The 15,725-nt window shown below is 40.4% G+C and overlaps 2 protein-coding genes across 2 annotated transcripts; both read left to right on the top strand.

The window, feature by feature from the left end:
* The first annotated feature begins 3,395 nt into the window (after positions 1 to 3,395).
* Positions 3,396 to 5,312, top strand: LOC121959990 (apelin receptor B-like). Its single transcript, XM_042509570.1, has one exon. The coding sequence runs from the start codon at positions 3,464 to 3,466 to the stop codon at positions 4,532 to 4,534; it is 1,071 nt and encodes a 356-aa protein (XP_042365504.1). The 5' UTR covers positions 3,396 to 3,463; the 3' UTR covers positions 4,535 to 5,312.
* Positions 5,313 to 11,546: 6,234 nt separating this feature from the next.
* nfkbil1 (nuclear factor of kappa light polypeptide gene enhancer in B-cells inhibitor-like 1) lies at positions 11,547 to 14,509 on the top strand. The gene is made up of 4 exons (XM_042509568.1): positions 11,547 to 11,859; positions 11,944 to 12,056; positions 13,347 to 13,458; positions 13,539 to 14,509. The coding sequence occupies exons 1-4, from the start codon at positions 11,586 to 11,588 to the stop codon at positions 14,126 to 14,128; spliced, it is 1,089 nt and encodes a 362-aa protein (XP_042365502.1). The 5' UTR covers positions 11,547 to 11,585; the 3' UTR covers positions 14,129 to 14,509.
* Positions 14,510 to 15,725: the final 1,216 nt, after the last annotated feature.

Consider the following 15,725-nt stretch of genomic DNA (forward strand, 5'->3'; position numbering starts at 1 on the left):
AGCCTGTTTTTGCTACCAACAGGCACACGTTATTATTCTAAGTGTCTGATAACACGATGGAAAGATTTCCTTCAGCGATGTTCTTGTATTTAAATAACTTGTACTTGCATTTAAATAATTAGTCATTTTAGTGTGTATAGAGACAGAATAATTTCACATTTAACTGGCTAGATTAAGGGTTTTTTTTTTATTCAACCAGGTTGATGATTGTTGGAACAGAAGAGAGACAAACCAAGACAGTTATTTGGAGTTTTATTTTGCTTATCTGCTTATGTCGAGTTTGAATGAAGTGTTTTACAGTGATAAAAATACTGTATATTTAAATGGAGTCTTGTAGGATTAATGATGGCGATTTGGGGCTGTTTCTCTTTTAAAAAAGGATCTCACTCTTTGACAAAAATGTCAGCCTCTGTGATCCTCACATTATGTTGTCAGAATGACAATCTGAGCCACTTTAAGTGTGTCAACAGCGTACAATTACCTATTAATTTTGCCTTGCAAACTACTCTCCTCTACTACTACTACTCTTGCAACTATTTTTGAAAAACAGATTTTAAAATCTAAAATGAGGAAGAATTTGGACTTCTTAATAAAACCTATTTTCTTGTGTTTCTTATATTTTCTTCTGCTTCATAAGGGCAGAAGAGGGGATTTTGGGGGGAAAGTGAGTGGGTGGATTGATGTAATCATCAAGGCCTGTTTTATTTAGCTGTATATTCACATCCCTGTTCAGCAAACACAGCTAAAAACAGACCTTAGTCCCAGCAGAGCACAGATAGGAAGTCCTCTTTATGCTTCTTTTCCTGCTCTGCTGGACAGACAAAGAGCTGGACAGACAATCAACTAGTGAGTGAGGATTGAGTTCAGGTGGAGGCACACAAACAGTTTAATTAACAAACGCCACAAGATCGCATCACAATAATTAGCATCAACAAACAGTTCTCTGAGAGTAAATGACGTCGGTGAAAGCAGAGGAAGACGGGAATAAATCCTCATCTTCATAATCAGAGGAAGGCGGAGATGAGCGGGGAGGGGAGAGGAGGGGGAGGAGGATGGAGCGGTGGAGGAAGGGATCAGCTGAGGAAAACATTGTTGAGTGATACAGTAGTTGTGTCTAAAGGTCGGTGCCCTGGCGCCACGGCTGCCACTCTGCTGAGAGACGGAGCTGACTGAAGACTGAGCTGTCCCACCTGGGCCGACAAATACACCCAAGGGACAGCAAAGAGAGAAAGACAGAAGAAGAGTGTTACTTGCTTAAACTCTTAACATGTTGTTAGTTTCCCTTAAGTAGCAAAGTTGAAAAAAGTCATCTCATTTTTACACTGTCCAACAATATCTCACATATATTCTGTATAAGCTCGTTATAACTTTTTATTGAAGCTATGCAGACAATATTTACAGTTAAGTATTCAAGCCCCAATGCTTCATGTTTAATGGCACCACTCATAATGAAGTATCTTGGGCATCATTTTGCAGCAAAATCCAGCCAGGCATATTTGGAGTGTTTTGAAATTCTCGTCACTAAAACTGATGTGAATTTTTGCAACCAAAAACATTGTTTGGCTGCACAGCATGAGTTTGTACTGGCTGGCCCAACAGACATCATATTTGACATAGAAAAATCCCTTCATGCGCTTCTAGCTATTATATCTATAATGTTTTGATAAAAGTTTTGTTCTGTTTTACACCATACAAGGCAATTTGTAATATTTGTTTTCATGTGTAAATTGAGAAAAACTGAGAAAAATGTGCACAAATATTTTTTAAAAAGTAGTGATTTAATTATTTCCCTTAGGAGTGTCGTGATATTGCACAGTTGAAAATGAGGGTTCATGATATACCAATAGTTATGTGATATTTAAAAATGAAATAGGCTAAGGATATTGTGTTAAAATGGTGTAAATAATTTAGGATCTCTTATATTATTCCTGTCTCCCTCCTCCAATGCTGTCTTGTCGCCTTATCACTGTCCATTAAGTATAAATGCTGTTTTTGTGCAATTTTTCAGTTATGCTAGGGTTGTAGACTCTCTTTTCCTCCCTACGCTCTTATTTTGAGTATATTCTTGTTTAATTTTTATTTTGTATCATACTGGCTGTACTGGCTATCAGTTTATAGAAACTTTATGTTTCAACATTGCTGTGCTTAACATGTGTTCAGGTTTAGGCATAAAAAACCCTGATTGGAAAAGAAAAAAATCATGTTTTGACTTAAAATGCCAGTTTGGGGAGCACAATCCCAGAGGCAAAAGCAGCAATGTCTTAGTAAAAAAAATCCCTTTTTGTGTCACACAGCAATGACTCACTGAAACACAACTGCTTTGTTTTTTGTTTTTTCTTAAGCACGGGTCTGCAGCTTGGCAGGCATCTCGCCCAGCTGACATGCCATCCACCGTCCCCTCTACCCACTGATGATAAGATCAGCTTGTACAGCGTACAGTGTCACTTTTAGAGACATTCATATGATAAAACATGCAAATATAACATATTTGTTGTTTGCAAAAAACGTAATTCCACCATTTTTTTTCTGCCAATTGGGCTGTCATTTCACACTTTAAACATTTTTATCTGACCTAAATTCCACTATTACTAAACCTTGCCACTTTGTGCAGTTAGATCTTAAAAAGTTTTAATGGAATGGAAAATAAAAATATCTATTTTTTTAAACTAAAGGCTATTAAACATGTCAAAGCGTCTTACTGTTTTAATACTACGACTGTCATTTTTTTAGTTCAAGGTCTGAAGTCAAAGTTTTGTTTGTCCAACCTGAAGCTTACATGTCTTAATTTTGTCTTTAGTTTGTGGTTGTACTTGTCTGAGCATGTACAGACGTGAGAAAACAGACATAGAAATGTAAATAGTGCAGCCCATCAGGATTTCGGCAGAGTGCTGGACTCTCAATTGATATTGAAATTGACTACTTCATGAAACTTGTCATGCCCAGACTTGACTCATGGGCTACTAGTCAGCTTTCATTTCTTAAAGTTAAACATAGTGTTGCAATTATATTTGTGGCAAAATTTAAACTTTGGACAGAAATGTTTAATTTTTCCCCTGGATATGAAGTCCTGCAACCATTTTGTGAATCAAAAACAAGGAAAAATAAGACATATCCTGGAAACTACTGGTATTACTTGCAAACAAAAAAGTGCTTGAATTTCCAACCTATTTTTTTCATGAACTAAAGTGACTCCACTATGCAGTATGTTTATCCACACACATCAAATGAATGGAGAGAGAGAAGTGGGTGTGTACACAGTGAATGAGTGTGTTCTTCAGAGCAGAGAGGAGGAGCGCAGTGGGAGGGGAGGAGGGGGCGTTCTGGGAGGGCACAAGTGTGAAGGGGTATATAAGGGTGGGCAGATCTTATGTGTAGCAACAGACTTCAGACAACTGTGGATCTATCTGCACCAAAAAAAGAGTTTTAATTTTTCCCAAAAACAAGGACAAGTAGGGAAGAGAACATGGAGCTGACTGAAGGTCCTTATGAGTACTACGACTACGATGAGGCAGATAACTCCACCATGTGTGACTACTCCGAGTGGACACCGTCGTACTCCGTTATCCCGGTGCTGTACATGCTCATTTTCATCCTCGGCCTCTCTGGAAACGGGGTGGTGATCTTCACCGTGTGGAGAGCCCAGGGTAAGCGGAGAGCTGCTGACGTCTACATCGGCAACCTGGCCTTGGCTGACCTCACCTTTGTGGTCACTCTGCCTCTGTGGGCCGTCTACACCGCCATGGGCTACCACTGGCCCTTTGGAGTGGCCCTGTGCAAGATCAGCAGCTACGTGGTCCTGCTCAACATGTACGCCAGCGTCTTCTGCCTCACCTGCATGAGCTTCGACCGCTACCTAGCCATCGTCCACTCCTTGTCCAGCACCCAGCTGCGCACCCGTGGCCACATGCAAGCCTCCCTGACAGCCATCTGGATGCTGTCCGGGATTCTGGCTGCACCAACTCTGCTCTTCCGCACCACCATACATGATCCAACCAGCAACCGCACATCCTGCGCCATGGACTTCAGCCTGGTGATGACCAGGAAGGATCAAGAGAACCTTTGGATCGCAGGTCTCAGCATCTCCTCCTCTGCTCTGGGCTTCCTTCTACCTTTCTTGGCGATGATGGTGTGCTACTGCTTCATAGGCTGCACCGTCACCCGCCACTTCAACACCCTACGCAAAGAGGACCAGCGCAAAAGGAGGTTGCTGAAGATCATCACCACTCTGGTAGTAGTATTCGCCGCCTGCTGGATGCCCTTCCACGTCGTGAAGAGTGCCGATGCTCTCTCCTACCTGGAGCTGTTTCCCGCCACCTGTGCCTTCCTGCGCTTCCTGCTGTTGGCTCACCCTTACGCCACCTGTCTGGCATACGTCAACAGCTGCCTTAACCCCTTTCTGTACGCCTTCTTCGACCTGCGCTTCAGGTCCCAGTGTCTGTGCCTCCTGAACCTGAAGAAGTCCTTGCACGCGAGCCCCGTCAGCTCCCTGTCCTCGCAGAAGACGGAGGCGCAGTCTCTGGCCACGAAGGTTTGACGACAGCTGAGGACCCAGAGGCATGCTGGGGAAGAGGTGAACAATGCAGAACAATGCAAGTAAATCAAGACCGTACAGCGCTGGGTGCTTGATCACAGTCTCTATGACTCTGTGGACTACGAGGCGTTTGTCTGAAGACGACAGTCGAGTTTGTGGCATCTGACCAAACTCCAGCTTCCCGTCTAGGAGCAGGGGTGCATATTTGAACTATATTACACAGGACCAAGCATGAACAAGACTTTTTTGATAAAGTGGAATGTATTTTAAAAGGAAGACACACTCATGTGTTGAACTCCTGCGTCTGAAGTCCTGGTGAAGTGTGTTACTCATGCATTTGCCCCTGCCGTTCTTGTTTTCATTTGTAAGCACTTGAGGTGTGATATCATCCAGCTCTCCAGCTCAAACTGTATCACAGCCAGCAGTGTTACGTGTGTGTGCATGTAGAAAGGGTGTAGAGGTCAGTAAAAAGTGTTTGAGTCTGATAAGAGTGTTGTAAGGAGAGACGGGGATCGCGGGTGGAAGTGGGTGGGGGGGTGAGTGGGTCCCAGACAGATAGACAGATGGCAGCTGACAAATGTTTTCAGGCTGGCGGAGGGCCCAATTAAAAGGTGACTGCTTCGACAGTCTGCTGGTGTGTGAGTGTGAGTGTGTCTGTGCGTGTGAAGGAATGACAATGAATTTGTTCCTGAAAAACACATAAAAGCATTTTGTGAATACACATCATTTTTGAATTGTTTATGATTTGTAATTAAAAACAAAAGTGCTCTGAAAAACACAAGTCCTCTCTGTCTCGTCTCACTCTGTCACTTGTGATAGCTTGTTGCTGGAATGTATTTTCTCCCATCCAGTGAATGTGCGTCTTCCTGTTGGTGCATTGCTGAGGGGAGGCAGCCTCCCTCCTATTGTGTTTTGCAGGGCCAAAAATCAAAGCATGTGTCTGCAGGAAATGCAAGTCCGACTGTTTCCCTCCTCCAGCGTGTTTGTTTCTTCTCCTCCTTTGCAATTCGTTCACAAACAGTCAGTGAGTAAAGAGTTTCAAAATTGCATCAAGGGTTAATTAAGACAACTTCAGGGCCAAAATACATCTAAAAGAGTCTCGCAGTTATCATGACTGGCTGTAGTTAAATGTGTTGTTATCGCAAACAAACAAGTTTGCTGAGGTCTTAATTCAGATTCAATGATTTTGATTGTAAAGAGCTTTTTACAGGATGTAATCAGCAACAGCAGGGAGACAGAAGGATCGGACTAATCCTTGGTTACTGATTTGTAGTGGGGGTCTGTCCCTGTGTAATACCTGTGATGGAGATTGGCTTAGTCTAACTCACCTACAATTACATTTCCCTTCAGTGTGCCATTTGTGGAAATTTGACAAAAGCTGACCTCATTGATATAAAAAGTCATCTGCGGCATTAAATTTACAGGTGACATCTGAAAATCTTCTCTGTCATCGGTAGAGAAAAGAAATACAACAGCTGCAGCGGCACTCACTGCGTCTCCTTCATCGCTGTCTCAGTTCTGTTTAATCTCATCTGAGCCAAGACGCAAACACAGACATGCAAAAAAAAATCTTTCTTAAATAGATCTCTGAATGTAGTCTAGAAAGTTTACATATAGGTGTAGATTTCAATATATATATTTAGAACATATGTATTTGTCCCCCTAAATAAAAAATGTGAAAGTAGCAAACAGTGTAGTACCCTTTTCTTTTCTTTTCTTTTTTTTTTTTTTCTTTTTTTTTTTTTTTGCATTTTGCATTTTAAGAAATTATATGACATCAGTATATAAAAGAAAAAAATCAGGAAGCTAAAAAAGTCAGAGAGCTAAAAATACAAAATAAAACATATAATATAGAAATTAATAACAATAATAATAATAAATAACTGGTACATATATAAATTCATATAAACAAATTTAACTGGTTACATAATTTGCCAGTAACTGATAAATTTAAGTCAGAGGATACATTTGGCCAGTACGGGACACGAAAACAGATTTTATAAACACACACATACAAGCACACATCAGCACATGTTAGTGTGTGTCCATGTGCATATACAAAGACATCAGTACATGTATCTCAGTTATCATATCTGATGAGTCATTAGAAATATTATATAATATCAGACAGAGGACCACTCAGACACCTTTTTTGTGTTCCCCCAAATGTTGAAACATAACCTACGGCCTTGCATTAAAGACTGGCAGTTTTCTGAAAACTAGTTGCATTCTGCCATATACTGAAAATAAAACATTAAAAACTTGGCCAACAGTAAATTAAGTAGTGGCACATGCCATGCACTCCAATGTCTGCACAACAACATGTTTTATTGGTCAAACATGCAGCAGCTATTTCTTTACAAGACGACTTGTCACATTATCCTCCACCTGTCAGCATCAAAGTCAAAGCCCGCTGTGAAAGACGATCTGGATATATTAATGTCGTGGGTTTTCAAGTTTTATTAAGCTAATGTGATCGAGTTACCAAGATTTCATGGCACAAATTTTGCCAAAGCGCTACAACAGAAAAAGGATTTATGCCCTTTGATCGTCAGAAGGCTTCAGTGTTTGTCTGCTCAGAAACGATTACACAAATGTTTTCATTCCTCTGTAATAACAGAGTGTGAAAATTGAGTGTGTCTACACTGGAAGCAGGCTCGCCGCAGGGAATCCCGAGGGTATAAACAGTCCTCATTCTCCCTCTCCAAGAAATGACACAAAACTAGAGAAGCTTTCTTGGAGAAAAGCATTCACAAGATTATCGTTTAACCTTTGCTTCAGCCAAATAATGTTTAAAAAGTAGCATTCCTCTCTGTATTAATAATGTAACTGAAACATTATTATGGTTGTAATTTCTGCCAGAGACAGCAGCAGTTCTGTCAGTGTAAAGACGAGCGCCACTGTTGACTGAAAACACCACTGAGAGAAAAAAAATCAAAGCTACCTAAACTATAAAAAATATGACAAAGTGAAACCACTAATTACATCTGTAATAATATTCTGTTGACAGCGCAACAGTGTTGTAAGAACTTTTTACAACACAAATCTGCTTTCCTCTGAATGTTGTTTCTAAATGTTTTAATCATTAAATAAATGTCTAAAGAGTCCATAATTTCCACTGCCCCCAGATGAAATCAAAACCAGTTTAAGGGTCAGTAAGTAGTTTCAGTGGGTAGTATTAAGAATTAAGTACATTTACTCTTTATACTGTGCCCTACTGTAGGTATAATAATAGACTGTGAGAAAATGTAAGTATGTTTAGAGAGATATTTTCACTCTGTCTGTTCATGTCTTTTCATTTATTTTAGCATCACAGTTGAGGAGGGCAGTGTTGAGATGTTTTTGTTTTATTTTTCAGAACTGGCCCTTCAAGTCTTGAAAAAGAGGTATTTGATCTATAAACACAGCACAATGCAGACTGTGAAGGGCCAAACCCCAAATATTCACGTGACTGGACAGTGTTTGTTTCCAGGTTTAACAATAGAAACTAACGGCAGAGGTTAGTTTCGTAAGAGGCCGAGTTTCTATAGGGGTGCCCACCTTCACCCATTCATTGTCATATCAATGGAAGACAAACTGCCTTTGTGTTGCTGTAAATCAGGCTCGCAGCCAGGCACTCTGTATGTCAGAAGCACATGTTCGGCCATCATAAATCAGAACCCAATAAACCAGGTCAGGCAGAAAATAGACAGAGGAAGTGTGTGCACATTTCTCCTCTGTCCTAACAATGGAGGCCGGGCAGCGCAGCCAGCAGACCGGACCTTGAATCTGCTATGACCGTAGCGTGGTAGGATGAGATGCTGACCCCTGGAGCGTCTTGGAGGACCCTCAGCTTCCTGCAACCCGCTCTTACAGGGGCTTCTCCCCACAGCGTCCCAGGAGGACAACAGGCCTCACAGACAGGATAAGAGTCAGCAGGCCCGGGAGGAAAGGCAAGGTAGGGGTTCCTGATGGGGATATCCTGTCTTTCAGAGACATCTCCCTGCCTTTAGGGCCCTCTGTGAGATAGATAGAGATGCATGATCCTCCTGAGGTCTCTAAGGACGAGGGTGTTGCTTTTCTTCTACACAAGAGTGTGAGACAAAGGGGAGCTATGAGGACAATAAAGCTTAAACGACACACAGTGGCAAACATGGGACTCAAAACACCTGAGGTGACAAATCAGATGTGTCTTTCTCCCTCGCTCTCTGCCCTCACTCCGTCTCTCCTGAGATGGCAGACATTTCAAAGGCATTCACACAAGACGACCATCATTAGTGGGGACACGTCGTTTCCGACTGCAGAAAGGAGCGGAAGTGCCCAAGCTTTGGGTGACTCCGGATCTTGGGTTATGCGAGTCTCAGAGAAGATCATCCTCTTCACAGGGCACAAAGGTGTCCCTTCATTCCCTCCTCTATCCTCTCCATTGTGCACCCGTCCCTCCCTCGGGCCTAAATGGACGCACTGTCATCTGCAGCAGGACGGAGCCAATTCAGAAGCTCAGCTGCACTGATTTAAGCATCACAGGTAAAAGATGGCTGCACGTGCAAGCAAGGAATTACATAATAACGACAGCACAGTGGTGTTCATTGATTGTAGCTTTTTTTTTTCAATGTTTTTTAAATTCAGTTTTTGTAGACAGCACAGAGTAGTGCATGAACAATAGTTTGTGCCAGATCATCTGCATGAAGGAAAAAGATAAAGATAAAACCCCAACAAAAATCTTGCTAACACTCAATTTCCCATGTCAGTAGTGGCCACAGTAAACAATGAATTAGTTAAATATATATACAGACCCTCAATAAACAGGCAGGCTCAGACATACAAAAATTAACAGAAAAAGAAGGGGAAAAAAGACAAACAAATAGATGAGAAAAAATATATAAATTAAAACTAAATAAATAAATAAATGCTCAAGGAGTGTCCTCAGCACCATCAGGAGTGATAGTAAGATTATTGCTAATATAGGTTAGCAGGGGGCCCCAAGTCAGAGATCCCTTCTGTGAGAAATGATTACAGCTTTGATGTGGCGACATGTTAGACTCCAGTGATAACTCAAGGTTGAGCACATTTTCTGTGTTAATAATGCAACAATGTTGCCAGCTGCCGTCTGTTATTGCAGCCACACACAGATTCTCACCATGTGTTTATGTGTGGGTCATTTCTGTGTTATGTTGATGTATTTGCTCTGTGGATTTTGGTTGAAAATGCACAGTGTGGACCAGAAAAAAAAAAAAAATTCATAAAAACATTTAAAAAAGACATAAAAATACTGATTTAAAAAAAACAATAAAGTCTCTTGGTAAAAAGGAATTGTGCATAATTAGCTATGCACCCACACATTTGAAAATGTTCAATCATCACAGCTGTAACAGTTGATGCAGGTAAAGTGTAAGTGTAAGTCCTCATATTTGTCAGTATTGACACACCAGCTGCTCTTATCACTCACTCTATTTTATTGTTAATGTTACTATGCTGCTACTAACAAGAAAAAAGTTTTTTAAAAAGTTATGCTGTCATGTTATGGCCTTGCTATATTTATCTTTTATTCCCTCAATGTCCATTTTCACACACGGTATCAGAAATTGTGTCAGTTATGGATATTTTTCAAGCTATTGTCAGCCAATCAAAGTTAGAAATTCCAATACTGTGACAACTCTGGTTACCAGAGTACTTTTTTAGAAGCGAATGGTGAATTTGAATATTTTTTTAATCACTTACATACACACTCACACATAGAAGCACATATTTGACCTCTTCATGCTTCCTCCTGACAGGTGGCGTGTTGAAAGGAGGCTGAGGCACAGGACCACAAAGACAGCAGGCATGGCTTCTGAATACTGAGTGATTAACCATGTAGAAGGACGATGGAGTCCTGAAAGTATGAACAGTATCACAGTTGTGCCAAAATCTTGCCGTTTTCTGTGAGCCAAATTGCATAGGATGAATAGTGGGGCTTTGTTTTTCTCATGATAGAGAGAAGGAATAAATACAACTTACATTTCAGTCAGAAAATGATTTATTGCCTTGAAGGCTTTCACTTAAAAGGAATGCTTGATTTTTTATGTACATTCTTTAAACATACAACATATGAAGAGGAATATTAAAAAGGCAACATACTGCCACATTTAAGAACTTAAATATAAAATAGGAAGATATACAATAAAATTCAAAAGATTCTTTAAGAAAGTACTATAACATAACAGAAATGTATAATGTAACTGTCAGAATAAGCTGTACAGTTGCAGGATGTACAAGAATAAACAATATGTAATTAATTAATTTGGTCATTATTTTATCTGAAATTTATATTTTAAGAAACTGCCCTCATATACCACTTTAAAAAAATCAGCTCTAGATACATATCTTAAACAATATCTAACTTAAAAATGCGTAATAAAAACTAACCAAAACTATTAATTTATGCCGATCTTACAGCTTTATTGTATAACTAATTAGGTAAACCCCTATGTGTGTTCATATTATTTCATATTATTTTATTTGATTATTTTATTTTATTTATGTCTTCCTGTTTTATACATTCTTGTCTCATTTTTAATTTTCATTTGCAAATTTACTGTACTGACCACTAAATGTACAGTTTTCAAAACCGTTCATAAAAAGTAAAAAAAAAAAAATTTTTTTAAGTTGCAGGATGAGCAAAAATATGAAACGGGATGTGCAAAAGTTCGCAATAAATCAAATATATCCAATGTAAAAAGATGATAGTCCAAAATAAACATCCAGTGTAGCTACAGTGTGCTGCTGAGTAAATAAAAGTGACTTATAAACCAGGTTTACTTTATTAATTAATCGCTGATTTACAAAGATGGTCAACACTGACACCTAGTGACGACACCGGAACCATTCTGTCCCCGGAACTTTGGTGACCGAGCAGCTTCGGAAACATTAAGAAGAAGGACCAGACTAGCCGATGCTAAGGCCTTTAGAAGCTAACAACAAACCAAATTAACCTGCTTTGTTTCTCAGTCTGCTCTGTTTCAGTCTGCTCTGTCTCAGTCTGCTCTGTCTGCTCTGTCTCAGTCTGCTCTGTCTCAGTCTGTCTTTCGTACGCATGGTGTCTCGCAAACAGACGCGGGTGTGGAAGTACGTGGAGGAGGGCAGCGTGCTGAAGCTGAAGTCGTTTCTGCGGAAGCACCGGGACCTGGATGTGAACTTCTCCCAGGGCCGGAGGCAGAGGAGCCCGCTGCAGCTGGCCTGCTCCCTGCGAGACGACGCTGCGCTGCGGCTGCTGCTCAAACACGGAGCCGATGTCCTCCAGAGGGACCGTAAAGGAGACACGGCCTTACACATAGCGGCTAACAGGGCTCTGAAACACGGGAAGACAGGTGAGGAGGACACGGGGAGAAGCTTTTGATGAGTCATACATGTTTACTGTCAGTTGTCTTTTATTTTTTTTTTGTTTTTTTCAGCATATGATGACCTGGTCGTGCCTCTGAAAAAGAGCTGTCCTGAAGCTTTGACTGTTTCTAACAGAGCTGGAGTCACACCTCAAGACCTGCTGAACTGGACCAAACACACACACGTAAGTCACACATGTAGATCATTTTTATTTTGATTGCTTTTATTTTTAAAAAAAAAAAAAAAAGCTAAAGCTACACTAATGATAATTTTCATTGTAGTTCAGTGTATTTGTTGGGTTCCAGCATATTCTTTTAAACCCTTAAAAATGATTGAATTCAGTCATAAAATAAGGCCATAATTGGTATTAAAATGTCATGAACAATCTTTCAAAAGTCTTTAAAATGCTAAGATTATTCATATTTTTCCTGATGTTACATTTAACAATATCAAAATTGTTTGTGTCATTATTATTATTCACATTTTTGCTGGTTTGTAATATTGTTGTTTTTTTAAAAAATATGTATTATTTTTGTTTTATTTTTGTTGCTTTATAATTGGTCTGGCATAAAAATGTCTAAATATTCTTGAATCTAACTTAAATTCAAATTGCTTGTTTTCTTCTGACTAAAACTCCTAAACACAAATTAAAATTATGATTCATAGAATGATACCCCAAATAATCAGTAAGTCAAACAATCTTTTATGTCACTGTAAATCGAATATCTTTGGGTTTTGGCTGTTGGTTGAATTATAGCCATCTGAAGCAGAAACACACAAAGAAACAACAGGGCACAAAACATTGACTGAAGAATAGAAAAGTAATAATCCAAATGTACAAAAATGTGTGTTAATGTAGCACATTAAGTTTGATCCCTCAGTTAAGCAGATTATCAGCAGTTTAATTGCTAAAAAAAAGTATTATGTGTGAGAAGATGCGAGAAGCTGTAACATACTATTGTAAGTCATTTTGTCTTTGCAGAGTATTTAGACAGAGTTATTATTTTTGACATCTTTAACAGTATAAACTGGTAGGTAGGAGTGTGTAGAGGTTAAACTCTGTAGACCAAGAAGCCCAGGCTGATGGAAATACCAGTACGACTGATATTATCTGCTGATTTTAACTGAAATGGATTATAGTGTTGGCACATATTTCAGCCAATCAATAATAAGTAATAGCAGTACAGAAATACGAGTGATATTCTGTGCATATCTTGGTTACAATTTCTTTGAGAAAAGTTTTCAGCCACAGTGAATTTGTTCTTAGGAACTGCTGTTGAAAGTCAATGTTAAAATGTGGCATTTTAATCTGTACTTTTATGCTGGTTGTCTCTCAGGGTTGATTCGATGAAAAAACAAGTTTGAGTGTGCAGTTGTAAGGAAATCAAACTATTGCATGTCAGAGTGTCAGATCAGCAGCCCTTTGAAATTAAGTGAACTGGATCGTGTTTAAACATCCTTATATTCCTCACAGACTGCAGAGAACATGAGCCGTCCATCTGAAAGAGACGCTGAGAAGGAGTGGATGAACAAGCTGTTTGATGAATGCGAGGATGAATTCTTTGAAACCTTTGGAGTTTATGATGGTAAATTTAAACTCATTCTTTTATGCTAAAATTCATTTTGGCTTTCACTTCATAATGACACTTCTGTGTTTGCTTCACAGCTGATGATTTTCTTCCTGTCGACGATGACGAGGAAGACTTCGGGGACTGGGCTGACCGTATTAGAAAAGAATATTTCGATAAGAAGCATGCTGAAGCGCAGAGACTGGCAGCATCGTCTTCTGGGTGGAGAAAAAAGAAGAGTAAACAGGAGAGAGAGCAGGAAGAGAAAAGCAACAAAGAGCTGCATGAAAAGCTGCAGAGGGAACATGAAGAGTATCTGGCCCGAGCAGCACGTAAAGAGGAGGAGACTCGGCGAGGTAAGAAGCGCAGGTACGAAGAGCGTTGTGCAGCTACGTTTGATGGTGCCTCTTCTTCCGGCAGCGCAAAGCTGAGCTACAGCGACATCCCTTGGCCAGCTCCACGAGGTACAGTGCAGGAGATGCTGGACGTGATGCTGCACGGCGTGGACAGGAAAGACGTGCCGGTGTTTCGAAAAATGCTGCGGAAGCAGCAAGCACTGTGGCATCCTGATAAATTTGCTCAGCGATGTGAAGCTCGCTTAGAGGAGAAGGACAAACAGCGGATCCTGGATACGGTGACAGCTCTGTCGCAGGAGCTCAACAGATTAGCTCAGAGTCTGAGGACTTGAAACCTTCCTGGAAAACTCTGGAAACACACTGAACTCGACACAAAAGTAGTTCCTTTAATGTAAAAGAGCCAAAAACTCAGTTTACTTGTGCTGCATTCAGACGCCTTTCACAAGCTATTCAACCCTTTGAGACCTGAGAAAATTTGGTTTAATTTCTTTCAAAAAACACTGGGAAAAAAGCAATGACCTACTTGGCAAAAATTGTCCACAACTTCAAGAATTTGGTGGAAAGTGACAAGAAAATAACCCAAAAATGTGTTTTAAAAATGAGGGGAGGGTTATTCAGACTTTGTCAATGTCTAGAAAACAACTAGAATTATAATAAGTTTATATTTAATATCGCTTTATATAAAACAAATGCATATGTATTTTAAAATTTTCCATATTATTTTAGGTAATTTTCTTGTAAGTTTTGTACTTTTTTTTCCCTCATTTTTGGGACATGTTTAGTTGCTTGTTGTCTTCTTCCTATGTTATGAAAGAAATTGAAAGAAACAAATTTGCTCAGGTTTTAAAGGGTTAACAACATTTTAGTCTCCACTCACTCATCAAGTGAAGTTAATACAGACAAACCATATGTAAATGTAAGTGGAAGGAAAAGCAAATTACAGCGTCCTCTTAGCATTTATACAAATTAAGGATAAGACTCCAGGCGGTTTCAGACGCTCACCTGGAGGTGGCCCAGTACAGTCCCAGTCTGACCACTGAGCAGTTATGGGAACCAGTGACCCTCTGGTTGCAATGTTTTTCTTTAACCTTTCAGATCCAGACACACCAAACAGACTTCAATGAACTAGTGGCAACAAAAGCCGACTGTTGAGCTGCGTGACGTTGCCTGCGTCTTGGCCAAAAAGTTGCGCATGAACACACCACATAGACTGCCGGTAACGGCCAACCAGCACGTACGTTCTGTGCCCGCGTGAGAGGAAATAGATCTCTATTCCAGCAGACGGCGGCCAGCTGTAATCCCTGTTCAAAATGAGGAGCCAGAAGACTGTCTGGACACTAGTTATCAGTCGGCACATTAACAGACAATCCAGTGGTGAAATAAAAAGGCATATTTACAGTGTAGTGAACAACAACAACACAAACCATCAACCTCTCTGCTAAAGAGCTCGACGACTAAAGAAAACAATCTTCCCTCATATAACAGGTACATTTCAGTCTCACCCCCTCTTGACTTTATCTCTTTGTTTACTCTCCTCACGTTTACGCTTCTTGTGCACGAATGGAGCCGATTGTGTGTGCATGAAATGCAGCGGGACAGCGTCAGGTTGAAACACGGCCGGAAACAACGTGATATAAGGAGCGCAAGGGCGCCTTTAGGGCAGGCGGAAGGGGCGGTGCATTAGTCCATCAGTCCCCAGACTTTTTCTACACCTCACCACGTGCCTCCTTCCCTTAATCCTAACCAGGCGTGGCCTTGTTGCCTGATCCTAATCAGCTGTGCCATTGTGTGCATTAGTTGGCCGCCAGGCGGTGGTTGCCATGTGCTGTTGTTGCATAACCACGTCCCGCCATGTGCTTGTGTTGACATCATGTTAGCAGCATCCCAGAACGTAAAAAGCAGACGCAGAAAGTCCACTGCAAAGTGGCA

This window comes from Plectropomus leopardus, chromosome 20 (genome assembly GCF_008729295.1).
Source record: "Plectropomus leopardus isolate mb chromosome 20, YSFRI_Pleo_2.0, whole genome shotgun sequence".
Lineage (NCBI taxonomy): Eukaryota > Metazoa > Chordata > Actinopteri > Perciformes > Serranidae > Plectropomus > Plectropomus leopardus.